Here is a 23,933-nt window from a genome sequence, read left to right as displayed (position 1 = left end):
AGCCAAAAGGCCCATCTAGCCCGGCATTCCATTCTCAGAGTGGCCAATCAGATGCCTGTGGGAAACCTGCAAGCAGAACCTGAGTTCAACAGTGCTCTCCCCACTTGTGATTCCCAGCAACTGATATACAAAGGTATACTGTTTCTGACAGTGGAGGTAAAACAAAGCCGTAGTGGTTAGTAGTCACTGATAACCTCTATGAATTTGTCTAATCCTCTTTTAAAGCAATTCACATTGTTGGTCACTGCTACATTTTGTGGGAGTAAATTCCATAATTTAACTGTGCATTATGTGAAGTACTTTCTTTTGTCTGTCCTGAATCTTCCAACATTCAGTTTCATTGGATGTTCCCAAATACTTGTATTAGGAGGGGAAAAAACTTTACTTTTCTTTAAACTAAAAAGCCCCAAATGTTGTAGCCTTTCCTCATATGGAAGTTGCTCCATCCCCCTGATAATTATGACTGCCCTTTTCTGAACATTTTTCCAGCACTACAATATTCTTTTTGATGTAAGGCGACTAGAAATGTACACAGTATTCCAAGTGCAGTCGTACCATATAGCAGCACTATATTGGCAGTTTTATTTCCAATTCCTTTCCTAATGATCCCTAGCATAGAGTTTGCCTTTCTCACAACTGCTGTACACTGGCTTGCCATTTTCAGCTAGCTATCCGCTACGACCCCAAGGTCTCATTTCTGGTCAGTCACTGCCAGTTCAGACCCCGCTACATTAAAAACTTTTGCACCAACGTGCACTTGCTTACATTTTAGTCTTGGTTACATTGAATTGCATTTGCCATTTTACTGCCTATTCACTCAGTTTGGAAAGATCTTTGGGACCTCCTTGCAATCCTTTTGTTTTAACCACACTGCAGAATTTGGTATCAGCAGCAAACTTGACTACCTCACTGCTCACCCCTAACTGTAAATCATTTAGGACCAAGTGAGAAAGCACAGGACCCAACATCGATCCTTAGGGGACTCCACTTTCTACATCCCTCCATTGGGAGAGCAGTACTTGTATTCCAATTCTTTGCTTCCTATATCTTAACCAGCTACTGATCCACAAGAGGACCTTTGATGAGGTACCTTGTCAAAAGCTTTTTGAAAGTCTAAGTACACAATGTCAACTGTAGCACCTCTATTTATTTGCTTGTTGACACTCTCAAAGATCTCGGAAAGGTTAGTAAGATAGGACTTACCCTTGAAGAAGCCATGCTGATTCTGCTTCAGCAAGGCTTGATCTTCTGTATATTAGGGGTGGAGGCTGGACCTGGCCAGTAGGCCAGATCATTATTGCCTCCACCCCTTGTTGGCCAAGTTTATCAGGTGGGTGTAGCCAGTCACCCACCATCTGACATCACAACATAAGGTAACCTTTTCCCCCCCTCATGGCTCTTGCAGACCCACTTTGCAAAGAACGGTTGTCCTCTTTGACCTACAGAGCGACACCACCTTTGGTATGCCCTTCCTTGTCCTCTATAGAGTTTACATCCAGAGATAACCATGTCCCACTGGTTATCTCCGTTCCATTCAATTTCTGTTATCTCTACATCTGTGGTCTCCTCTGAGACCAAGCACTCCAGTTTGCCCATTTTGGCTTGAAGACTTCTGGCATTAGCGTATAAACACATATATACATTCTCTCTCTCCAAATGTCTTTGGCACTTCTGTTTTAGCCTCTCTGAATTGCTAACATGTGCCCTGCACTCTCAGTGCCCAGTTCTACCTTTCTCTCTTTCGAATGATTATAATAATCTCCCCCACTCATTTCTGGGGCATGATTTGTTCCAAACCAGATGCTCCTCATCTCTTGTTGGCTTCTTCCCTCTTGCACTTGCCACTAGTTTAAAAACTGTTCCACCACATTTCTTATTTTATGCGCCAACAATGTGGTTTCACCCTGGCTCCCAGAGAGCTTGAAAAATTCCAACACTGTTCCTTTTGTTTACTGGACCATGTATCATGCAAATATGAGACTGGATCAATTTGGTTCTGTAAATTTGATTTTTGTAAGCATATATGTTGTAATAAATTTTAATATAAAAAAGAAAAATTCAAACACTGGACTAAGCACGGTGGAATCCTTATGATCCTTGTCTCAAGGAACTGGTCACATGGACATTTTATGCCAGCACCTTGATTTTGGAAATATTAATACAGAGCTAGGACCTTAAAATAAGATGATGGCTCCTAAAAGAATTCAAGTTGTAGACTAAGATTTTGAAATAGTTTTCCATTCCTGCTCATCTAACCTTACACTTGCCTTTCAGGTGCATTATTTTCTGCATTAATAACACTATGGCCAGATATATACCAATTTATCTCCAGTCTATTCTAAGGTAGCTATATGAACAAGCAACTGCAAGAGACATTCCATTATCAGCGGCCTCTAAGTCCCAAATCATATTAGTCATTCTTAGAGCAGTTTCAAAGTATTATGAACACAATCCAGCTAAAGCAGACCACTTTTGCCAACTCAATGATTTCAATGAAAGCATTAAGTATGTGCTCACACCATGGGGGCATTACAAACTGCTTTGCTTTGACTAGATCATGCCCTAGTTTCTGCACTCAGCTGAGGGCACCTGGGTTTTGTACTCAGATGGGGATACAAACCAAAAGAGAACTTGAACTTACCTTGTGCCTGTAACCTTTCTCTTTTTGCTTCCCTCTTCTCCGAAGGACAGGCAGTTCTTCAAACTGATGTCTTCCTTCAAAGACTACAATAGCTTTTCCTACAACCCAGGCTCTTTCAGATGGGTCTCCCAAGGCTTCCACATAGTACTCTCGATATGGTCTGCGATTGGACACTATTAAAATAAAACCAACAAGATTAGCATTTCATGCCAAAAGGTGTAGGAATAGGAGTGCATGAACTCAGATGTATGCTTAAAACATATTTTCTAAACAGATCTAACAAATGTGACCTGGAATAAAATGTTGCAATGGATTTTCACTTGCTCTTGTTTTTAGAGGGCTCAAGAAAACCATTTCAATTTTCTCCCTGCTCCCTATTTTTCTTTTGCAGCTAACATTTAACATTATTCAGCTACTGAGCTCTCTCTGTGTGTGTGTGTGTGTGTGTGTGTGTGTGTGTGTGAGAGAGAGAGAGAGAGAGTGATTGAGTGAGAGAGATGCCACATCAGATTCTTTTTAATGTGCTTTGTTTTTCTCTCAGAACACACCGAGACCTCTCTTATTTTTCAGAGGCACCAATTTAGCTCTATTTTGGTTGCCATTCACCCCACGAGTTCATTATTACAGGGCATTAGTTATGTCCTTTGTGGACTTATTTTGTGGGTTCTGGGATGCTGTACAGAAGGGGCAGATCCACGTATTATATGAACCAAACTCTGGTTTCAGGAAGCCATAAGGATCATTATGCCTAGGCTGAGGGCTGGACAAGAAGAAAAGATGGCTAAGCACCCTTGAAAACACAGATAATTCCTCCTACAATAACAACTTAGAGAGAAACAAAGCAATGGGACCTATATTAGGTTGTGGTTCTGTGTTGTGACCCAGGCAGAAGGAAGGAGGCTGGTCAGATGATGAGGACTTGGACTGGGAGCCCGGGGTGGGAGATGACAGCAGGGTGGACTCACGGGGTGCCTCAACCCACGTCTCCAATGGTTCAGCTCCCCCCACTCCCGACTTTCCTGCAGGATCACCACCTAGCTCATCGGACACTCTCCAGCTGGACAAGCCCCTGCCGCCCACTTCTGAGACACCGCCGGGCACATCAGACATTTCCCAGCTTAGCACTGCCCAGTTTCCCACATCCAAACTGACTGTTAGAAGCCCCCCTCCATCAGAGGGGGAGCTAGAGATCAAGCCACCTTCACCCTGTGCTCGGAGGCACCAGAGGCAGGAGGTTCAACAGTCAGAGCTGAGGAATCTTTGTGTGCACGCGCATGATCCAAGCCTATTTAAGTTGACTCAGGGGGAACCCAGTTGCTGAGTCAATGTCTTAGTGCCACATCAGCATGCTTAGTCCATGTTAGCCAAAGTTCCTAGTAAGCGTAGTTAGATTAATGAGAAGCACTGCTTTTGATGTATCTATAACTTTAATAAAAAAAGAAAAAAACACAGATGCATTTGCAACTGAGTCCTTCGACGACAGGCAGGAGAGTTTGACTCAGCCACCAACTCCTCCAACCAACACCCCCTTGACAGAAAGAATGGAAGTGAGCGGCGGTGCAGGGGATGATTGTTGCGCCCCAGATGCAAGGAGAGTTAGTTTAGGGAGAGGAGTCAGAAGAGGACGAGGTCGAGGGAGTTGAAGGAGAGGGGGACTTTGCCAGCCCACAGACTTCCTCAGCCAGCACCCCCACTGAGGCAGGTCCCGCCCCGCCTGCAAGCTCCCCGCCTGAACCGTTGGGAAGCAACACTTCACGTGTGCCAACCCTGCCCGCGCAGGAATCCCTGTCCGACACTTCAAACACTTCGTCGCCAACTAGCTTCCCGCTCCCTGAGGTCGCACTGTCACCTAGCAAAGCCCCGCCATCAGATGGGCTGTCGGAGGCTCGCCCCTCCCTCGCTCTGTGTGAGAAGGCACGAAAAGAGAGACTTTCAGAGGGTGAAACTCTGGAGGAGCCGTTGTTTACATGTGAAGACCTTCCCTACTTAAGCAGGTGCCCACCCAGGCTCTAGTGCTGAGCCAACTCTCCCCACACGCTGCAGAGACTGCTTACGTAGGCTAGTTAGGGAAAGTAGTGAGTCAGAGTAGACAGGTTTATGAAGCACACCGCTTTGGATGTAACCATCACACTAATAAAATGAGAATTAGACCAAACCTCGCCTCCATCTTGTTTCTCCAACTCTGTGCCAGACAAGGACATTTATAGAGCTATCAAAACCCTGATAACCGAAGTCCAGAGCACCTTAAACGAAACCCAGTGTCTTCGAGCCAAAAATCGAGCCTTGTGCCTCCAGATGACCCAGCTGGTGACCCAGGGGATCCCCACACAGCAAGCACAGGGAACTGACCTGCCTGCACCAGCACCCCAAATCAAGTCTCCAGTGGGAATGCTCCCCACTTCAGTGGGAAAGTGGAGCGATTCACCACATTCATATTCCAGTGTGAGCTCTACGTATGAGTGTGGCAGTCAGAATTCCCTAATGACGATGTAGTGGCATTCATCATTAGCCTCTTGGAAGGGGAGGCTGCTCAGTGGGCCACCCCCATTGCTTTGTAATGACCTAGTCTTGACCCAGTATACCGCTTTTGTAGATGCCATGTCCAAGATCGTTTGGGACCCTCAGAGGAGAGAAACTATGTCCTGCCAACTGGGAAACCTATGGCAGGGAAAGAACTCCATGGAGACATACACTAATACCCTTCATATCCTGGCCCAGGAAACAGACTTTAATGGCTTTGGGTTAATGTTCTTGTACCACAATGGACTCAGTTTGGAAGTACTGGACAAGTTGGCACGAGCCCCGCAGCTGAGTACTTTCCCAGAGCTGGTCCAGTTGTGCTTGCAGTTAGCCAGCTGGCTAGAGAGGCGGCACCAGGAGCACAAAGTGAAGAAGTTGCGCTCCTTACCTTCTTTACCACTCCCCCGCACCTGCATCCCCCACCAGCGTGGGAACCTCAACACCATCAGCGGTGGAGCCCGTGCAGTTAGGGGTGGTGCGGCCACATCTGTCAGAGGTGGAGAAGCAGCAGCGTCGGAAAGAGAGACTGTGTCTATATTGTGGGAAAGCAGGGCACCTGGCTAAGATGTGCCCCTCCAAGTCTGAAAAGGCCCTAGTGCAGGAAAACTCCAAATCCCAGCTCTTGTAGAAATCCACGAGCTGGGATCAACTGTGACTCCGCGACCTCCAGTTAAGCCTGTCCCACTGAAGTCAGCTCTTCATTTGCCGGTCCACCTTGGCTTGCCTATGGGCAAGGCGTGCAGGTGTTTGCCATGGTGGATTTGGGAGCATCCATCAACTTTATGGACTTGAGCTTTGCCAAGAGACATGGAGTGCCAGCCATTAATGGGCGGCCTCTGACATCAGGGGCAGTGACGCAGGCCACAGCGGAGATGAGAACGGAGATACCAGGACACATGGACACGTCACTCTCTCTCTCTGACTTGCCTCGCTTTCCGGTGGTTCTGGGAATGACCTGGCTGGCCAGGCACGATCCTGTCATCTTCTGGGGAAAAGCTACAGTGACCTTTCAGTCAGATTACTGTGAGCAGCTTTGCCAACCTCCTGAGTCGGCCGTTCCAGCGATGTTAGCTGCCACATTCCCAACTGAGGAGACCCACCTGCTTACCAAGTACAGGGACTTCCAGGACGTGTTTGATAAGAAGGAAGCCAACCAGTCCCGTCCCCCCATCCATACAACTGTGCCATAGACTTGATACAGGGGGCTAGCATTGCACTGGGCACATATATTTGCTGTCTGAGCCAGAGTTGGCAGCGCTAAGGGAGTTCCTGGACACCAATTTACAGCGAGGCTTCATCCAACCGTCTATGTTGCCCACAGGGCCCCCATTGCTGTTTGTCAAGAAAAAAAGTGGGGAGCTATGTGTCCTTGCCATGATTATAGGGAGCTTAACAAAATCACCATCCCCAACAGTTAAGAACGTAAGAACATAAGAAGAGCCTGCTGGATCAGGCCAGTGGCCCATCTAGTCCAGCATCCTGTTCTCACAGTGGCCAACCAGGTGCCTGGGGGAAGCCTGCAAGCAGGACCCGAGTGCAAGAACACTCTCCCCTCCTGAGGCTTCCGGCAACTGGTTTTCAGAAGCATACTGCCTCTGACTAGGGTGCAGAGCACAGCCATCATGGCTAGTAGCCATTGATAGCCCTGTCCTCCATGAATTTGTCTAATCTTCTTTTAAAGCCATCCAAGCTGGTGGCCATTTCTGCATCTTGTGGGAGCAAATTCCATAGTTTAACTATGCGCTGAGTAAAGAAGTACTTCCTTTTGTCTGTCCTGAATCTTCCAACATTCAGCTTCTTTGAATGTCCACGAGTTCTAGCATTATGAGAGAGAAAAACTTTTCTCTATCCACTTTATCAATGCCATGCATAATTTTATACACTTCTATCATGTCTCCTCTGACCCGCCTTTTCTCTAAACTAAAAAGCCCCAAATGCTGCAACCTTTCCTCGTAAGGGAGTCGCTCCATCCCCTTGATCATTCTGGTTGCCCTCTTCTGAACCTTTTCCAACTCTATAATATCCTTTTCGAGATGAGGCGACCAGAACTGTACACAGTATTCCAAATGCGGCCGCACCATAGATTTATACAACGGCATTATGATATCGGCTGTTTTATTTTCAATACCTTTCCTAATTATCGCTAGCATGGAATTTGCCTTTTTCACAGCTGCCACACACTGGGTCGACATTTTCATCGTGCTGTCCACTACAACCCCAAGGTCTCTCTCCTGGTTGGTCACTGCCAGTTCAGACCCCATGAGCGTATATGTGAAATTCAGATTTTTTGCTCCAATATGCATAATTTTACACTTGTTTATATTGAATTGCATTTGCCATTTTTCTGCCCATTCACTCAGTTTGGAGAGGTCTTTTTGGAGCTCTTCGCAATCCCTTTTTGTTTGAACAACCCTGAACAATTTAGTGTCATCAGCAAACTTGGCCACTTCACTGCTCACTCCTAATTCTAGGTCATTAATGAACAAGTTGAAAAGTACAGGTCCCAATACCGATCCTTGAGGGACTCCACTTTCTACAGCCCTCCATTGGGAGAACTGTCCGTTTATTCCTACTCTCTGCTTTCTGCTTCTTAACCAATTCCTTATCCACAAGAGGACCTCTCCTCTTATTCCATGACTGCTAAGCTTCCTCAGAAGTCTTTGGTGAGGTACCTTGTCAAACGCTTTTTGAAAGTCTAAGTACACTATGTCCACTGGATCACCTCTATCTATATGCTTGTTGACACTCTCAAAGAATTCTAGTAGGTTACTGAGACAGGACTTTCCCTTGCAGAAGCCATGCTGGCTCTGCTTCAGCAAGGCTTGTTCTTCTATGTGCTTAGTTAATCTAGTTTTAATAATACTTTCTACCAGTTTTCCAGGGACAGAAGTTAAGCTAACTGGCCTGTAATTTCCAGGATCCCCTCTGGATCTCTTTTTGAATATTGGCGTTACATTTGCCTCTGATAAATGAGATGCTGGAGGATCTGCAGTCAGCCAAAATCTACAACAAGCTAGACCCATGTAGGGCTTACAACCCTGTCAGAATCTGAGAAGGGGATAAGTGGAAAACTGCCTTCAAGTCCTGGCATGGTCACTTTGAATACCTGGTCATGCCATTCAGACTGTCAAACACCCCAGCTGTCTTCCAAAATTTCATGAACTACATTTTTGGGGACTACCTGGGCGGCTTTATGATAGCCTATTTGGATGACATACTTATCTACGCTTGATTCCCCAAAGCAGCATGAATCTCATGTTCAGGCAGTACTACAGACACTGAGAGAGCATCACCTCTATGCCAAGCTGGACAAGTGCTGTTTTGATTTGACCATCCTGGACTTTCTGGGCTACCATATCACCCCTACAGGAGCTGAAATGGATCCGAGGAAGGTGCGCTGCATGATCTCCTGGCACCCCCCCCTCCAAGACCAAGAAGGATCTATAGCGGTTTGGGGGCTTTGCTATTATCAGTACTCCATCGCAGCTTTTCCAACTTTACTGCCCCGCTCACTGACTGCTTAAAGGGGGCAAGGTCCTTCCGATGGACCGAAGCAGCCCAACAGGCATTTGAGGACTTAAAACTGCTGTTCTCCTCTGAGCCAATTCTCCAGCATGCAGACCCCCAACACCCCTTTGTGGTGGAGACTGATGTGCCGGATGTGGCCACCAGAGCGGAGGATTACAACCCTGTGCTTACTTCTCCCAAAAGTTGACTAGCATGGAGAAGAACTACACTGTGTGGGAGAAAGAATTACTCGCCATATGTGACTCATTCAAGACCTGGCAACACCTCCTAGAACAGCCTTTCCCAACTAGTGGGCCACCAGATGTTGTTGGACCACAATTCCCATCTTTCCTGACCATTGGCAATGCTGGCTGAAGCTGATGGGAGTTGTGGTCCAACAACATCTGGTGGCCCACTAGTTGGGAAAGGCTGTCCTAGAGAGAGCTTGGCATGAAGTGGAAGTTTGCACTGACCATCGGAATTTGGAAAGCCTCCAGACAGCGCAAGTTGAACCAGTGACAAGTGCGGTGGGCGCAGTTCTTTGCAAGGTTCCATTTCCCCATTAAGTACATTCCACAGGCACAAAACTGATGGACTAACACTTTTCCCCACAAGCCAGAGAATAAAGAAAAGCAACCTCTGTCCCCACTACGTCTCATTATGCCCCTGGAGAAAATGGTGGTGGCCGCTTGCCCAGATCCTTGGTTAGAGGAACTGTGTGGCGCTCAGGAGCAAGACCAATTCATGCAGGAGAGAGTGCGTGAACTGAAACAGCCATCCCAGGACAATGCGCCAGGCTTCTTGCAGAGGGGAGGGATACTCTACCGCTACAACGCCCTTTACGTGCCTCCAGGAGGGATTCGAGCCAAGGTCCTCCGTCAATGCCATGACTCCCCAACCGCAGTTCATTTTGGGGTGTTTAAAATGCTGCAGACAGTCACGCAAGACTTCTGGTGGCCTACGGTCAACCATGACGTGTAAAGATATTTACAATCCTGTCCCACTTGCATGAGAGCAAAACATGGCCCAGGGAGACCAACCAGGTTGTTAGAGCCGCTCCCCACACCTGACAGGCCATGGTGGATGGTAACTCTGGTCTTTATCACAGACCTGCCCACCTCACAGGATCTTAGTCGTCGTAGACACCTTCAGTAAAATGGCTCATTTCATCCTTTGCGCCAGACAGAGCAGCTCAATTGTTTGTGCAGCACATGTTCCGGCTACACGGACTCCCCACCAGTTTGGTCTCAGACCGGGGAACCTAGTTCATGGCTCGCTTCTGGCATGCCCTGTGGCAGCTTCTGCAGAGCGAGCTAAGGATGTATTCCGCACACCACCCCCAGACAGATGGGCAGATGGAGAAAGTGAACGTAGCCCTAGAGCAATACCTGCCTTGGTATGTGAACTACCAGCAAGATAACTGGGTGTCTCTGCTGCCCTTAGCTGAATTCGCTTACAACAACTTGGTGCACGTATCCACTCAGTAGACTCCATTCTTTGCCAACTGTGGTTACTACCAATGCACCTTCACCCTCCCCAGTTCTAACTCGGCCATCCCCGCAGCGGCCAAATTCGTGCAAGAGTTGCAGGCAATGCAGCAACTGTTAGAAGAACAATTAACCAGGGCCAAAGCTGACTACAAGAGAGTCACAGATCAGCACCATCAGCCAGGTCCAGAAATACAAGTGGGTAACAAAGTGTGGCTATCCACTTGTTATCTGCCGACACAGGTTCCCTGCCACAAGCGCGTAGGTTAGGACCCTTTGAGGTGGAGGCTCAAATCAACCCGTCGCTCACCACTTAATATTACCAGCCTCCTTAAAGATCCACCCAGTATTTCACCAATCACTCTGGAGAACCGCCAGACCTCCAGCGGGCATCAGAGGCTCCACCCCCACCTGTGTTGGTTGATGGGCAAGAAGAATTTGAAGTGGAGCAGGTCCTTGACTCTTGCTGGCGGCGAGGAAAGCTGCAATATCTGATCCACTGGAAGGGATTTGGTCCACTGGAAGGGATTTGGAAAGAACCTGGAAGCTGGCAATGGACATACACGCGCCAGATTTGGTGCGAGTTCCATGAAGCTTATCCAGACAATTGGCATGGGGAAGGGGGATGATGTCATGAGCCAGGCAGAAGGGAGGAGGCTGGTTGAAGGCAGGTCAGATGATGAGGACTTGGACTGGGAGCCCGGGGTGGGAGATGACAGCAGAGTGGACTCACAGGGTGCCTCAACCCACGTCTCCAATGGCTCAGCTTTCTGCACTCCCGCCTTCCCTGCAGAATCACCACCTAGCTCATCAGACACTCTCCAGCTGGACAAGCCCTTGCCACCCACTTCCGAGACAAAGCCAGGCATGTCGGACATTTCCCAGCCTAGCGCTGCCCAGTTTCCACGCTCAAACTAACTGTTAGAAGCCCCCCTCAATCAGAGTTGGAGTTGGAGATCAAGCCACCTTTGCCCTGTGCTCAGAGGCGCCAGAGGCAAGAAGTTCAACAGTCAGAGCTGAGGAGGAGCCTGTGTGTGTACGCGCGGAATCCAAGCCTACTTAAGTTGACTCAGGGGGGAACCCAGTTGCTGAGTCAATGTCTTAGTGCCGCATCAGCATGCTTAGTCCATGTTAGCCAAAGTTCCTAGTAAGCGTAGTTAGATTAATGAGGAGCACTGCTTTTGAGGTAACTATAACTTTAATAAAAAGAGGAAAAAACACAGACGCGTCTGTGACTGAGTCCTTCAACGACAGGCAGGACATTCTGGCTCCTTGGTCACTATCCATATGCTCACTGGAACAAATTAATACAAACTGAATTTAGAACCTATTTTTCAGAATGAATGATATTAAATATTAAATTTGCCTTTTTCTTGAAATCCTGGAGAGAAGTCCGCAGTTCCCAAATTTGCCAGAAGTTGCTGGCTCTCTGAATTCGCTGCACCTTCTGTTTCACTTTTTGAACAAGTCAGAGGTTGAAATAAGTTCAGAAGCTGTCATCATAAGACAGATAAACAATTGTGTAATAAGGCCCAAAGGAAAACATCTCTTTCAACAAGCCTTTTAAGTAAAGACCTTATCCTAGTTTAAGTTGGAACTGCTTTTAAGACGCCTTTAAATGTTTTGTTTTGTTTTGAAAGATGTTTTGTTTTGAAAGATGTTTTGTTTTGAAATATGTTTTGAAAGATGTTTTGTTTTAATGTGTTTCAAAATCTTTTGTTTTTAAGATGTTTTAAAGTGCTTTTAATATTTTGTTTGCCCCCTGGGCTCCTTCTGGGAGGAAGGGCGGGATATAAATCAAATAAATAGCACAGGTTGGGGTTTCTTTTTCTTCTCCAATCCACCAGAAATCTTTCAGATGGTGTTGGGACATGGTTTGGGCAGGTGTCTGGAGCAGGATTCTGGAGGAGGATTCTGGAGGAGGAGGGCCACATACCTTTAACTATCATTCTCTCCAACACTGCCTATTAGTTTAAAGTTGAAACAACAGTTTCACACTTCAAATTGTTTTCCTAGGTGAAAGCACTGAAGAGAATCTCTTATGGATGCAAGTATAGTGTTTGGAAACATCGAAAGTGCTTCAAAAATTATTTTTATGAGGTACTGAAAGACAGCGGATTTAACTAAAGATGCTAGAGACTCTGGAAAGGTGGGATACAATTTCAAGCAAATTAGAATAAAAGGCAATAAAATCGCTGTCACAGTATTAGTGAGACTTCATTTCTGCCCTTGATCCTGGCTCTCCATAATACCTGCAACTGCTTGCTTCTTGCACTTGGTTTATTCTTCTTGTTCCTGTCTTCTCTAGATTCATTTGGAACCCTTTCACATTGCTCTCTCACCAGTCAAAATTTCATTACATGATTATGTTTTCCTCTCCATTAGCAAACCCACTGACTGAACTCTATTCACTGTCTACCAGAGTCTTCCTCTTGCCCTTCTAAACTTCAAAACTCCTTTTTCATCTCCCAGTATCTAGTACTCAAACACTGCAATACTATGCATGTCTATTTAAGTAGCCTCAGTGAGTTCAACTGGACTTACTCCTAGGTAAGCATACACAGAATGACAGCAACTGTAATCCAATACACACTTACCTAGAAGTAAATCCAAATTAACTTAATCAGTTTACTTCTAAGTAACCGTGCACAGATTATGCTACATACCTGCAATCCTAAGCAAACCACTAAGTAAACAAGTCCCGCTGATTTCAACACAACATAATTCAAAGTATGCTTGTTTAGGATTGGGTCTTGTAATACCCATTGCCATGCCTTCACTTTTTCATGGTAGGGTGGCCAAGTGAAAAAGGAGACAGGGTTCCTCCATCTTTAATAGCTATATAGAAGAGCAAATTTCTGCTGATGCTGCTTGCCTGACAAGCCACACCTGCTTGTCTTCTGTCTTGTACACCATTAAAGATGCAGGATCCCTGTCCTTTCACCTGCTCACCTTATTTGATGGCCATCCTGTTCAATGTTCACTTAACACAGCTAATGTGCACAGTGCCATGTATGAATAATTATGAAGAATACTAAAGCTCTCATCATGCAATCCAATGAATATAATACCTTTCATTTTTGAATGAGTATCTAGCACAGGATCATGACATATTTTACAGGGCCACCATGGTCGTCTGTTGAACTTTGCCCATACAAGATCTCCAGCTTCATACTTTACCGGAGCAGGTTTCTTCTTGGTTCGACCCTACGGAGAGAAACAAGAAACTGCACTGAGATATAGTCTCTCACGGAAGCAGCTTGAGCTACCAGGACTGCAAGCTGTAATTGGCTGAAAGTTGATTAATTGGTAGAAATGAGAGTAGAAGAGTGGTTTTGAGGTGTTACTGTAATAAGGACTAGAAAAGAAAAGTTTACAAATGGTCTTTTATTCTAACAATGCTCTTGCTTATCGAATTTTTAACAATAAGTTATAATGTAAAGATTTACAAATTGTAAATTATATTATGCTTCCTTCAGAAACTCAACAAAGGCATCAATACTGAGATTTTGATAGCTTGCATTTTTTTTAACAAGTTAAATCACATGACCAGTTAAAAGACAGACCAACTAAACATTCTTCAACCAGTTAACAGATCCATAACCTACCTAAGTGCAGGTCCAGCAGCCAAACTTGACTCATTTCCTTATCAAACCAAACAAAGACCAAGAGCAAAGTACTCCTACCTGGTAACCCTTTCACACTGCTGCGATTAGTGGAACACAACAGTCCCCCTTCCTAACAGAAAAACAAAATTGCTGCCCTTTTCTCCCAAGGAAAGAGCTAAAGCTCTGAACTGGTACTGGACAAAAAAAGTGGGGAGGAAATCAACTTGTAAAACATACTGAGCTTTTGTTGAGCATTAACTCTTATTCAGACTGATGAAGTGCAACCAATTACAAAGATCTTCTACCATTTAAACTATTAGCCTGAAACAGGAATCCTATCAAAAGAAAGGAACAGAAGAATCAAACCTGTAATTCTTTTCCTCATTCCTCCTCCCATTTTTAAAATACTTTACTGTATTTGTATTTAGTCCTTTGCAGTTCTAATATTTTCAGTTCTAATATTTCCCAGTGACTGTAAGGGTTTCATATCACATCAGAGGATCAAGCTCTCTTCTCTATTCCCACAGCCTAGCTTTTAAGTTGGAATCCTTGCTTGGTCCAACTGATTAGCATAAACAAGATAACTGAACAACATTCTCATATAGAGTGCCTGGCTCAGCTTCTCTTCATCTTTTAAATTTGATTACATCATAAAACAACAACAAAACTTAAAAAGCCTCATTCACACAGCAGAGCAGGTATACCTCTCACAATAAGTATCCTGACAAGTGAATTTGTCACTCCACCCTACATCACTACTCATTAGCTCCTGGTGATCCTGGCTACCTAAAAATACTTTCAAGTCACAGTTTAGTTCTTGTTAGAAATCAGTTCTGGCTATCTGTCTTCATGCTTACACTTGTGTTATTCTAGCTCTTTAGGACCTTCGGTCCTCCCAGACCCTTTCCTTGCCTAGGAGTGAGAGGAAGGAAAAATTTGCCCACTTCCACTCCACTTTCTGCCTCCCTCTCAGGACGGTCAGCTTATTGGGATACATTTTACACCACACAACTAAGGTCCGATTTACTCAGTCATTTCATTTGCAGGTAGTTGCTTTCTGCAACCCTCCCCACCCCCCACCTCTTCTGGATGCAGTGGTGCTTACAGCATGCATAAGTCGCCTGAATCCTCCACCACTGAACTCACCACAATTTTGCATGCTTTAAGAAAACAGGATACCTAAGTGAACAGTGACACTGAAAATTGTGATTTGTCCTTCTGGGGAATAACTTTTGACAACTCATCAAGAAAATGGTTAAATTCACACAAAAATAAGATATGAATGATTAGAAACATTAAAACATCTAGCATGTTTCCTTGTGATGTATTTCCAGGTAAGAAAAGGTGTGTGCACAGTGGGTTAACTCCTTCCAACAGCACTTCCATTCTCTAGTATGCCACTTCCCCCAGAGATTGGAGGACCTTCCAGAGCAGCATTCCATGAGAGGCTGCTTCTAGAACACAAATATCAATAACCAGAAATTTTGTGTTTTTCTAACTTGCCAAGGTTCTACATGTAGACAGTAAGTGTGTTAGGACTGCAGCCTTCAGCATTTAAAAATATCTATCAAACAGTCTATGTGAAGAAGTCATACAGAAACATCACTGTAAAATAGTCAATATTTTTCCAGTGTCTTTAGAAAAAAATAAAATTTGTTCAGCTGAAGCAGTCATTTCAGGCATCATGCCAAGCCATGGTCAACTAAGTTTAACTATGGTTCATTATGATGTACGGATTCCCAAGCCATGGTTCAACCAGCAAAGCAGAATCAGAAGCTATGGTTTGAAAACAATGGTGTAGCATGATGTCTGAATCAGCAATTACACAATAACAGCCATAGCTCTGACTCCATAGTCACCTGCATCATAAAATTGGAACTCTAAGCAAATGGAAAACTAAGACGAACAGTTCTAAATCACAGTTAGGCATGGTTTCAGAACTGAGGCAAATAAAAGCCTCCACACACACTAAATTCTCCATCGGCACACGAATCTGTGAACTCTTTTCTTCATCAATTAAGAAACTGTCTCCCATGTCTCTCTACCCCCCCACACACTATATGTGATTATTGTGTCTTCTCTGAACTGTATTGCTCTAGCACTATCCTTCAACAGTGGGGACCACTATCTCACACATACAAAGAGGAGAGGCATTCCTCATATGCAAGTAAGTTCCCAGCCACCCAACTCCAATCCATTGGCACTTCTGGTCAAACACTCCTGAGCAGTTTTGGAGCAGAACAAGCTATCCCTGCATGCACAGAGTTCTACTGCAAAAGGAAGTATACTCAGTCACTGCAGTCTCCCTCTCCTCCATGGGGCGAGGATGAGGTATGAGCCTTCAGATGGCACCACTTCCTGACAAACATCTACTGGGTATCCAGGTTCAGGGACTAGGTGCTATTACTCAGTACTTTCTCTGCGTTGTATCCAACAAAATTGTCATATTTATACAAGGCCTTTTCTCCTAATTCTTGTTTATTATATATTAATTTGTTAGCTATTTCATTGAAAGAAACAAAAAAACTACACAATGGTGGGGAAAAGACTGCATGCCTCAGAGCTTGTAACATCTATGTATTTAACTGAATGAACAATTATCTGGAATGCCCTTTAATATAGTCAATGTTTTGTGGTCAAGAATGAGAAAAAATATTGATTTTAATACCACCACCACTGCCTATCTTATTTAGAGATCTCTTTCTTTAATGTGTAGGAACACATATGTACTTCCTTCACTTCAAAATCCAACGTATACACAGAGATGCCATTCTAGTTTTTAGTTCTGAACTTCTCATTGTAAGATAGATTATAGATATGACCATACTATGTGAAGAAATTGCTAAACAAGTGATACAAAATACACAATCATGCCAGAGACATATCAAACTCAGCCAAAAGTTTCCTTTTGACACAGACTATTAATGGTCTTAATTATTGCACAGATCTAATAACTATTTTTTCATAAAGCGACTTAAAACTGGTTTTCAGCTCCAATGGTCTCATTGGAAGTAGCAGAATAAATCACATGTTTGCATAAATTAACACTGGGGAACTGTCTCCAGGGAATATCATTTTTGCAGCTTTCTTCTATCTCATTAACAACTGGGATGTTCCTTGCTCATTAAGAAAGTGATGGAAAGATTACAGACACTATCTAGTCCCCTACCAATCCAACAACAGCTTTATATGGCCCTGGCATCTCCCCGCCTCTTTTGTGCATTTTCTTTGCCTGAGCAGCATTACTGTACTTAAAAGAGAACTGTAGGCAGGATTCAGAGGTTCTTCAGTTCACTCAATAATAATAGCATTTGTATAGTGCCTTAATAGTTTAAATGCTTAACTGGGCAATCTTCACCACCACCACCACCACATAAAAGTAGATGAGTCCAGTCCTATTTTCCCTCATACTGCAGACAGAGGGGCCAAAGCCAGCTCAACCTCTTTGCCATGCTGTGCAAATTACACTGACTCATGATATTTGGGTGGATGTGAAAGTGTCCCTTCCAAACTGTTTAAGTGCAACTCAATTCTCATCCTTTAGAGCAGGGTGGCCTAACCTGTTTTGGCTCAAGGGTCACACTGAAGGTTCGCCACCCCTACAAGTACTACATGCTAGCAAGTGCACACTCTCACAGTTGTATATATTCACACATGCACACACATACACACTCAGCACAGCGGAATGCAGGATGAGGGGAGAGACAAGCAGCCTGAACACACACACAAAGCAGAAGGGGAGGCAGACTCAGCAGTACACACACTCACCTCCTGGGGAACAAAAGCACAGGTTATAAAAGTTATGAGAGCAACCCTAATTCAGGAAGTAAATCCCATTATATTCAATGGAACTTACTGCTATGCATAAGATTGAAGCCTTGGTCGCTTTTAAGGGGGAATAATTCGGCAATCCTAGACAAATTTAGGTGGGAGGTAACTAGGATTACCAGAATTAAAACTTCACTTGGGATTAAGCCCTACTGGAGCCCAGAAAGTTTTACTTCTGAGTAAATATGCATAGGATCAAAACCTGCACTGCAGCACTGAAAAGGGGGAGTGAAGGAACTCTAAGAATTCAAATAGCTAAAACAAAATTTTGATGCTTCTGAACTTTTCAAAATGTTCTGCATTTGAGGGGTAGAGTGGGACAGTGCCCTAAAGCCATGGCGGTTCTTCACAGGTTTATAGGCGAACCTGATTTCATTAACAGCCCTATGGCAAAATCAATGGAATTGTGTGCACAATCCAATTATTTCAATTACTACAATATTCTCTTTACCAAAGTGAAAGATACGCTTTAGATCATTTTCTAATGAATCTATGTAACAGTGTATGTTCTGGGTTATTTTTTAAGGGGGTTGCAAAAGAATGAACAAGTGATTTAATTAACTGTTAAATCTTAACAACACTCATATAACTGGGGACTTCACTTTCTAGCAAAGTTAACACAGAAATGCAATTTGCACACACACCTGTGTGGGATTCAAGATTTCTCTTTATATATGCAGGGACAGTGAACAGTACACCCACCACAGTAGGAGGCAGCATACTTCTGAATACCAGTTTCTTGAAACAGCAGGAGGAGAGAGTGCTCTTGGGCTCAGGTCCTGCTTGTGAGCTTTCCCTTTGTTGTTATGTGCCTCCAAGTCGACTGTGACTTATGGCGACCCTATGAATCAGTGACCTCCAAGAGCATCTGTCATGAACCACCCTGTTCAGATCTTGTAAGTTCAGGTCTGTGGCTTCCTTTATGGAATCAATCCATCTCTTGTTTGGCCTTCCTCCTTTTCTACTCCCTTCTGTTTTTCCAAGCATTATTATCTTTTCTAATGAATCATGTCTTCTCATGATGTGTCCAAAGTATGATAACCTCAGTTTCATCATTTTAGCTTCTAGTGATAGTTCTGGTTTAACTTGTTCTAACACCCAATTATTTGTGTTTTTCGCAGTCCATGGTATCCACAAAGCTCTCCTCCAACACATTTCAAATGAGTTGATTTTTCTCTTATCCGCTTTTTTCACTGTCCAACTTTCACATCCATACATAGAGATCGGGAATACCATGGTCTGAATGATCCTGACTTTAGTGTTTAGTGATACATCTTTGCATTTGAGGACCTTTTCTAGTTCTCTCACAGCTGCCCTTCCCAGTGAGCTTCCCCTAACTATCTTATTAGCCACTTTGAGAACAGGATACTGGATTAGACAGCCCACTGGCATGATCCAGCAGGCTCTTCTTATGTTCTCTGTAGTTTCATATTCCCAGGAATAAATACCCAAGTTGCAAAAAAAAAAACAGTTTCTCCTTACAAAACCATTCGGTATTGTATGTGGTATGTGAATGTGGCCTAAATATTTGAATACTCATAAAAACCAATGTGTATAATATCCTATTCTTTCTTACCGTAAGAGAATCAAGGGCCACACATATGGTACAATTCCATGAGAGTGCAGAAAGCATTTGGTAGCGAGTACAACATTTAGATTCCGAAGAATCAGATCTTTCATTTTTAAGAAACAAATTTCTAGATCAGCCTTTGCCAAACTGTTGCCCTCCAGATGTTTTGGACTACAACTCCCATCAACTCTCGCCAGCATGGCTATGTTGATGAGAATTACAGTCCAACACATCCGGATGGTACCAGGTTAGCAAAAGCTGTTCTCAAGCTTAGAGCTGCAAAGATATGTTTGAGAAAGCATGCAAGCTAAAATTTTAGAAGCTAAAGCAGTGGCTGAATTTTTTCAGGGGGCGGGGTTTCAAGGCCCAGTCCTTCCCCGTGACTAGGAAACCTGAATAAATTATGCAAAACAGTAAAGATTACCAAAGTATGCAAAATCAAAGCAATTATTGAAATTTGCACAGAGTGCAGAATTCAACTCTCCAGAGAATTTGGACTGCCAGGATGAAGATTTTCTATTATTGTTGAATAGCCCTCGTGACATCATATTCACAGGGAGCAGCTGTAGCTCAGATGCTGAGCACATAGAATCACAGACTAGTAGAGTTGGAAGGGGCCTATAAGGTCATGGAGTCCAACCCCCTGCTCAATGCGGGAACCCAAGTTAAAGTACACCTGACAGGGGGCTGTCCAGCTGCCTCTGGAATGCCTCCAGGGTTGGAGAGCCCACCACCTCCCTAGCTAATTGGTTCCATGTTTTGCATGTAGGGAATCCCAGGTTCAGTCCCTGGCAGGGAGCAGGTGATGGAGAAGGCCTTAGACCCTGGAGTACTGCTGCCAGTCAGACAATATACAGAACTAGATGAATAAGCAGCCTGGTCTGATATAAGACAACTTCCTATGAATTGTGTTATGCATGAACAGGAGATAAAAATATTCTCATCAAACCCAACTCAGTATTTGACAGAATGAGAGGCTAATAAATGAAAATAACAATGTATTCAGTTATCAGTCACTTCTACAATAGGTCTTACAGTGACTTGACAAAAGAAAATACAATACATAAAAGCAAATGTAAACCATAAAAAAATTAAACAATGACAACACAAAATCCGTAAAATTGTCATACAGCAATATGTAAATAAGGATCAGGTCCTACCCAGCCTGCCAAAAGATGGGCACCAATGAAGGAAGTGACATTAACTGAAGGCCTCAGTCTTAGCCTGGCGCCTAAAGGCTGCCAAGGATGACACTAGATGTTTCTTCCTGAAAAGAGCATTCCCCAGACAAGGAGCTACTATGGAAAAGGCCTGTTCTTATGTGGTCACCCTCTGCACCTCCTTCCCTATGATTATAGCCCATTAGCCAGATATAAAGTCAATTAAAATAAAACAGAAATATTGGATATTAACATAACACAACATTTGAAAAAAGAGAGATAAGAGAAAAATTGGCATAAAGCTGGAAATAAAAAACTGTGTGACAGCTTGGTACCAAGGTAACTAAAAAACTTCATGAAATATACAAAAACAATTATGAGTTGTATCTAAACTAGTGTCAGCAAAGTTCTGCTGGCACAGCAGCAGTCCCGTTTCCTCTCCTCCCTCCCCACCTCCAAAATCTTCACCAGAGGGTCCTCCAGCCCTCTACAGCTGATACTGAGGGCGCACAGGGGGCTGCATGGGAGAACAGAGGAGGGGAAGTTCTGATCTGCTAACCCAGATCAGAACAGGAACAGGAGCGTAGGATACCACCCTATGATTTTTTATATAACGTATTTTAAGGTCTTACAAAACAGCAAGGAAAAAATTAAACGTATCTTTTTCTGGAAGAATCTCCACTATGAAAATGGCAGTGTTTTAAAAAAATAAATTTCTTATTTCAAACTCTTCCAATTAAAACATCAAATGGGCAAATTTAAAGAGATTTACTGTTGAAATGTTTTTGGAGCAAAAAAAGACCAACAATTAATTAAAGCAAAGACATCATATGATGAGAAAATAAAAGGTTATCTGTATCAAATCTGAAATTATATTAACAATCTATACAAATTCTCTGGTGGACTGAATTATTAGAAACTGATTCTGTAATTTTACAATTTGAAGATATGTTACTAAAATCACCACTGATAAAATATTGTGGGGAGATAGAACTTACAGAACATCATTTAAAACAATTTCTTAGAATCTACCTGGTTAAAGATACAAGATCAAAATACATGGTTACTAAGTCCAACAATTTAGCTGATCTTAAATCAAACCTCAACATTAGACACTGGAGAGGAAATAATCTATTTAGATACAAAGATCTCATAAATAGCGGGATATGATTGATTAATCAACTCCAAATCCCACAAAGAAGGTGTTGTGTGCTGGTTTGCCCCCACAATCAACCTAGCCACTGCATTGTGCATGACCTGCAACCTCCAGATCAACCTCAAGTGTAGCCCCATGTAAACTGCATGGCAGTAATGCAACCCTGAACTAACCAGAAAACTGATGGAAGTGGGGCAAGAGCAACTCCTGTTTGGGTTCTTTTGTGTGTATTCCAGAAGGAACGTAAAGTTAGAGTCCTCCACCTGGCTAGGCTTGCCTACCTTTACCTGTGCTGTTCTCTACCTAACTTCCTTCCGTTGTAAACTGATATGCTCAGGGAAGCTTATCTGCCCCTCCTTCCTTTGTTCTTCTTCTTTGACTGCCCGAGGAGAGAGGAGACTGGCAGCCCCCGGGGGGTAAGGGGTGGGTTTTTATGTTTATTTGTTATATTATTTAAGATAGGCCTGTCCAGCAGGCAATTAGGGATAGGGGCATGTGCAAACCAAGGAGAGATGAAACAGAGAAGGAGAGGGGCCAAGCTATACCAAGTTTGGGCGGCAGGTGCCGGATTGATGCTAGGGGCAGACCATGTCAATTTAGAGGAACACGGGATAGATGCATAATACCTATCCCGTGTTCCAGGTCTGCCCAAAACCAGAAGTTAACTGGGGGAAGCAGGATTCCTACCGACCTTCGATTGCTGATGTGTAATGCCAGGTCTGTGACACAAAAAAATCTGTCATCCATGATATGATACTGGATGAGTGTGCAGACCTGGTGTGCATCACGGAGACCTGGCTGGACGAGGCCTCAGCTCCCATCCTTAAGGCCATGTGTCCGCCGGGTTTCTATTATGCACAGCAACCGAGGGTAGGTAAGCGGGGAGGGGGAGTGGCAGTCATCTACCGGAAGTCTTTGATTTTCACCAGGCCTCCGCTCCCAAGGACCAAGGTTGTTGACTGCATGTACTGGAGGTTGGGCCCGAAGGGCAGTTTGGGGATCTTGCTCGTGTACCGCCCGCCCCGCTGCACGGCAGATTCCCTGTCCGAGGTGCTCAAGGTGGTCTCGGATGTACAAGCGTTGACCCCAGAGCTTTTAGTACTGGGGGATTTCAACGTGCATGCTGAGACCACCCTCAGTGGAGCCCCTCGGGATTTCCTGGAAACCATGGCTTCCTGGGAACTGCACCTTAATAATACTGAGCCCACCCATGTAGCCGGTCATGCTCTCGACCTTGTATTTGTCCTGCGAGCGGTAGGAAGTGTTCTGAAGTTGGAGGCTATTTCTTTTACCCCCGTGTCATGGTCAGATCACTATCTGGTGAATTTTGACATCTCGATGCCACACTCCCTCCGCAGGGGTAAAGGACCTATTAGAATGGTCCGCCCTAGGCGCCTGATGGATCCAGAGGGATTTCTGACTGCACTGGGGGGAATTGGAACCTGCTGAAGGTCGCCCGGTTGAAACCCTGGTGATGGAGTGGAATGAAGGAATCACCAGGGCATTAGACCGGGTGGCTCTGAAACGTCCTCTCCCCCTGAATAGGACTCAGACGGCTCTGTGGTATACACCCCGGTTGCGTAGTCTGAGGCAGGAGGTGAGATGACTAGAGCGCCGGTGGCAAAAATCCCGTTCTGAAGATGCTCGGACACAGGTTAGAGCAGCAATAGCTGCCTACCAGGTGGCAGTGAGGGCAACAAAGAAGGATTTCTTTGCTGCCTCTATTGCATCCGCAGAGTGCTGTCCCAGGAAGCTGTTCCAAGTGGTCCGAAGCCTGGTCGGTCCAGTTGCTCAGGAACCCTTGGAACATTCTAAGGCTTCCTGTGACAAATTGGCAAAGCACTTTGCTGATAAAGTCGAGCACCTGAAGAACTCGATTCCGTACGCTGTGTATGCAGTGGGGGATCCAGAGTTGACCAATTGCAGTCCGGTTCTGTGGGATCGGTTCCAGCCTCTCCCTTCTGAGGATGTGGACAAGGTGCTTTCAACGGTAAAGCCTACCACCTGTCTGATTGATCCTTGCCCATCATGGTTTCTTATGAAATGTAGGGAGAAATTAGGCGAAGGGATCAGGGCGGTGGTAAATGCATCCTTGAAGGAGGGTGTTTTGCCACCAGCCCTCAAGGAGGCAATTATAAAACCTATTTTGAAAAAGGCCTCCTTGGATCCCAAAGTCTTGAACAACTTTCGCCCCGTTTCAAATCTGCCATTTTGGGGGAAGATCATTGAGCGAGTGGTGGCTGGCCAGTTGGCAGCACACTTGGATGAAACGGATTATTTGGATCCATACCAATCGGGTTTCAGGACTGGACATAGTACTGAAACAGCCTTGGTCGCTCTGGTGGATGATATGAGGAGGGCATTAGACGGGGGAGAATCCACCTTTCTTGTCCTCCTGGATCTCTCGGCGGCTTTTGATACCGTCGACCACGGTATCTTGTTGGATCGCCTGGAAG

The 23,933-nt window shown here is 44.5% G+C and overlaps 1 protein-coding gene across 18 annotated transcripts in view; it reads right to left on the bottom strand.

Annotated features, from left to right (window-relative positions):
* Window positions 1–23,933, bottom strand: part of NSD1 (nuclear receptor binding SET domain protein 1) — a 99,021-nt gene that overhangs the window by 44,714 nt on the left and 30,374 nt on the right. For all 18 annotated transcript variants that reach the window (XM_061617585.1, XM_061617597.1, XM_061617588.1 and 15 more), the window contains 2 exons: window positions 13,227–13,362; window positions 2,642–2,814 (listed from right to left, as the gene is read on the bottom strand). In XM_061617585.1, the coding sequence (XP_061473569.1) occupies window positions 2,642–2,814; window positions 13,227–13,362 (309 nt within the window). The remainder of the gene's footprint in view (window positions 1–2,641; window positions 2,815–13,226; window positions 13,363–23,933) is intronic.

The sequence above is a fragment of the Rhineura floridana genome, chromosome 3 (genome assembly GCF_030035675.1).
Source record: "Rhineura floridana isolate rRhiFlo1 chromosome 3, rRhiFlo1.hap2, whole genome shotgun sequence".
Taxonomy (NCBI): domain Eukaryota; kingdom Metazoa; phylum Chordata; class Lepidosauria; order Squamata; family Rhineuridae; genus Rhineura; species Rhineura floridana.
This window is presented reverse-complemented; position numbering and strand designations above follow the sequence as displayed.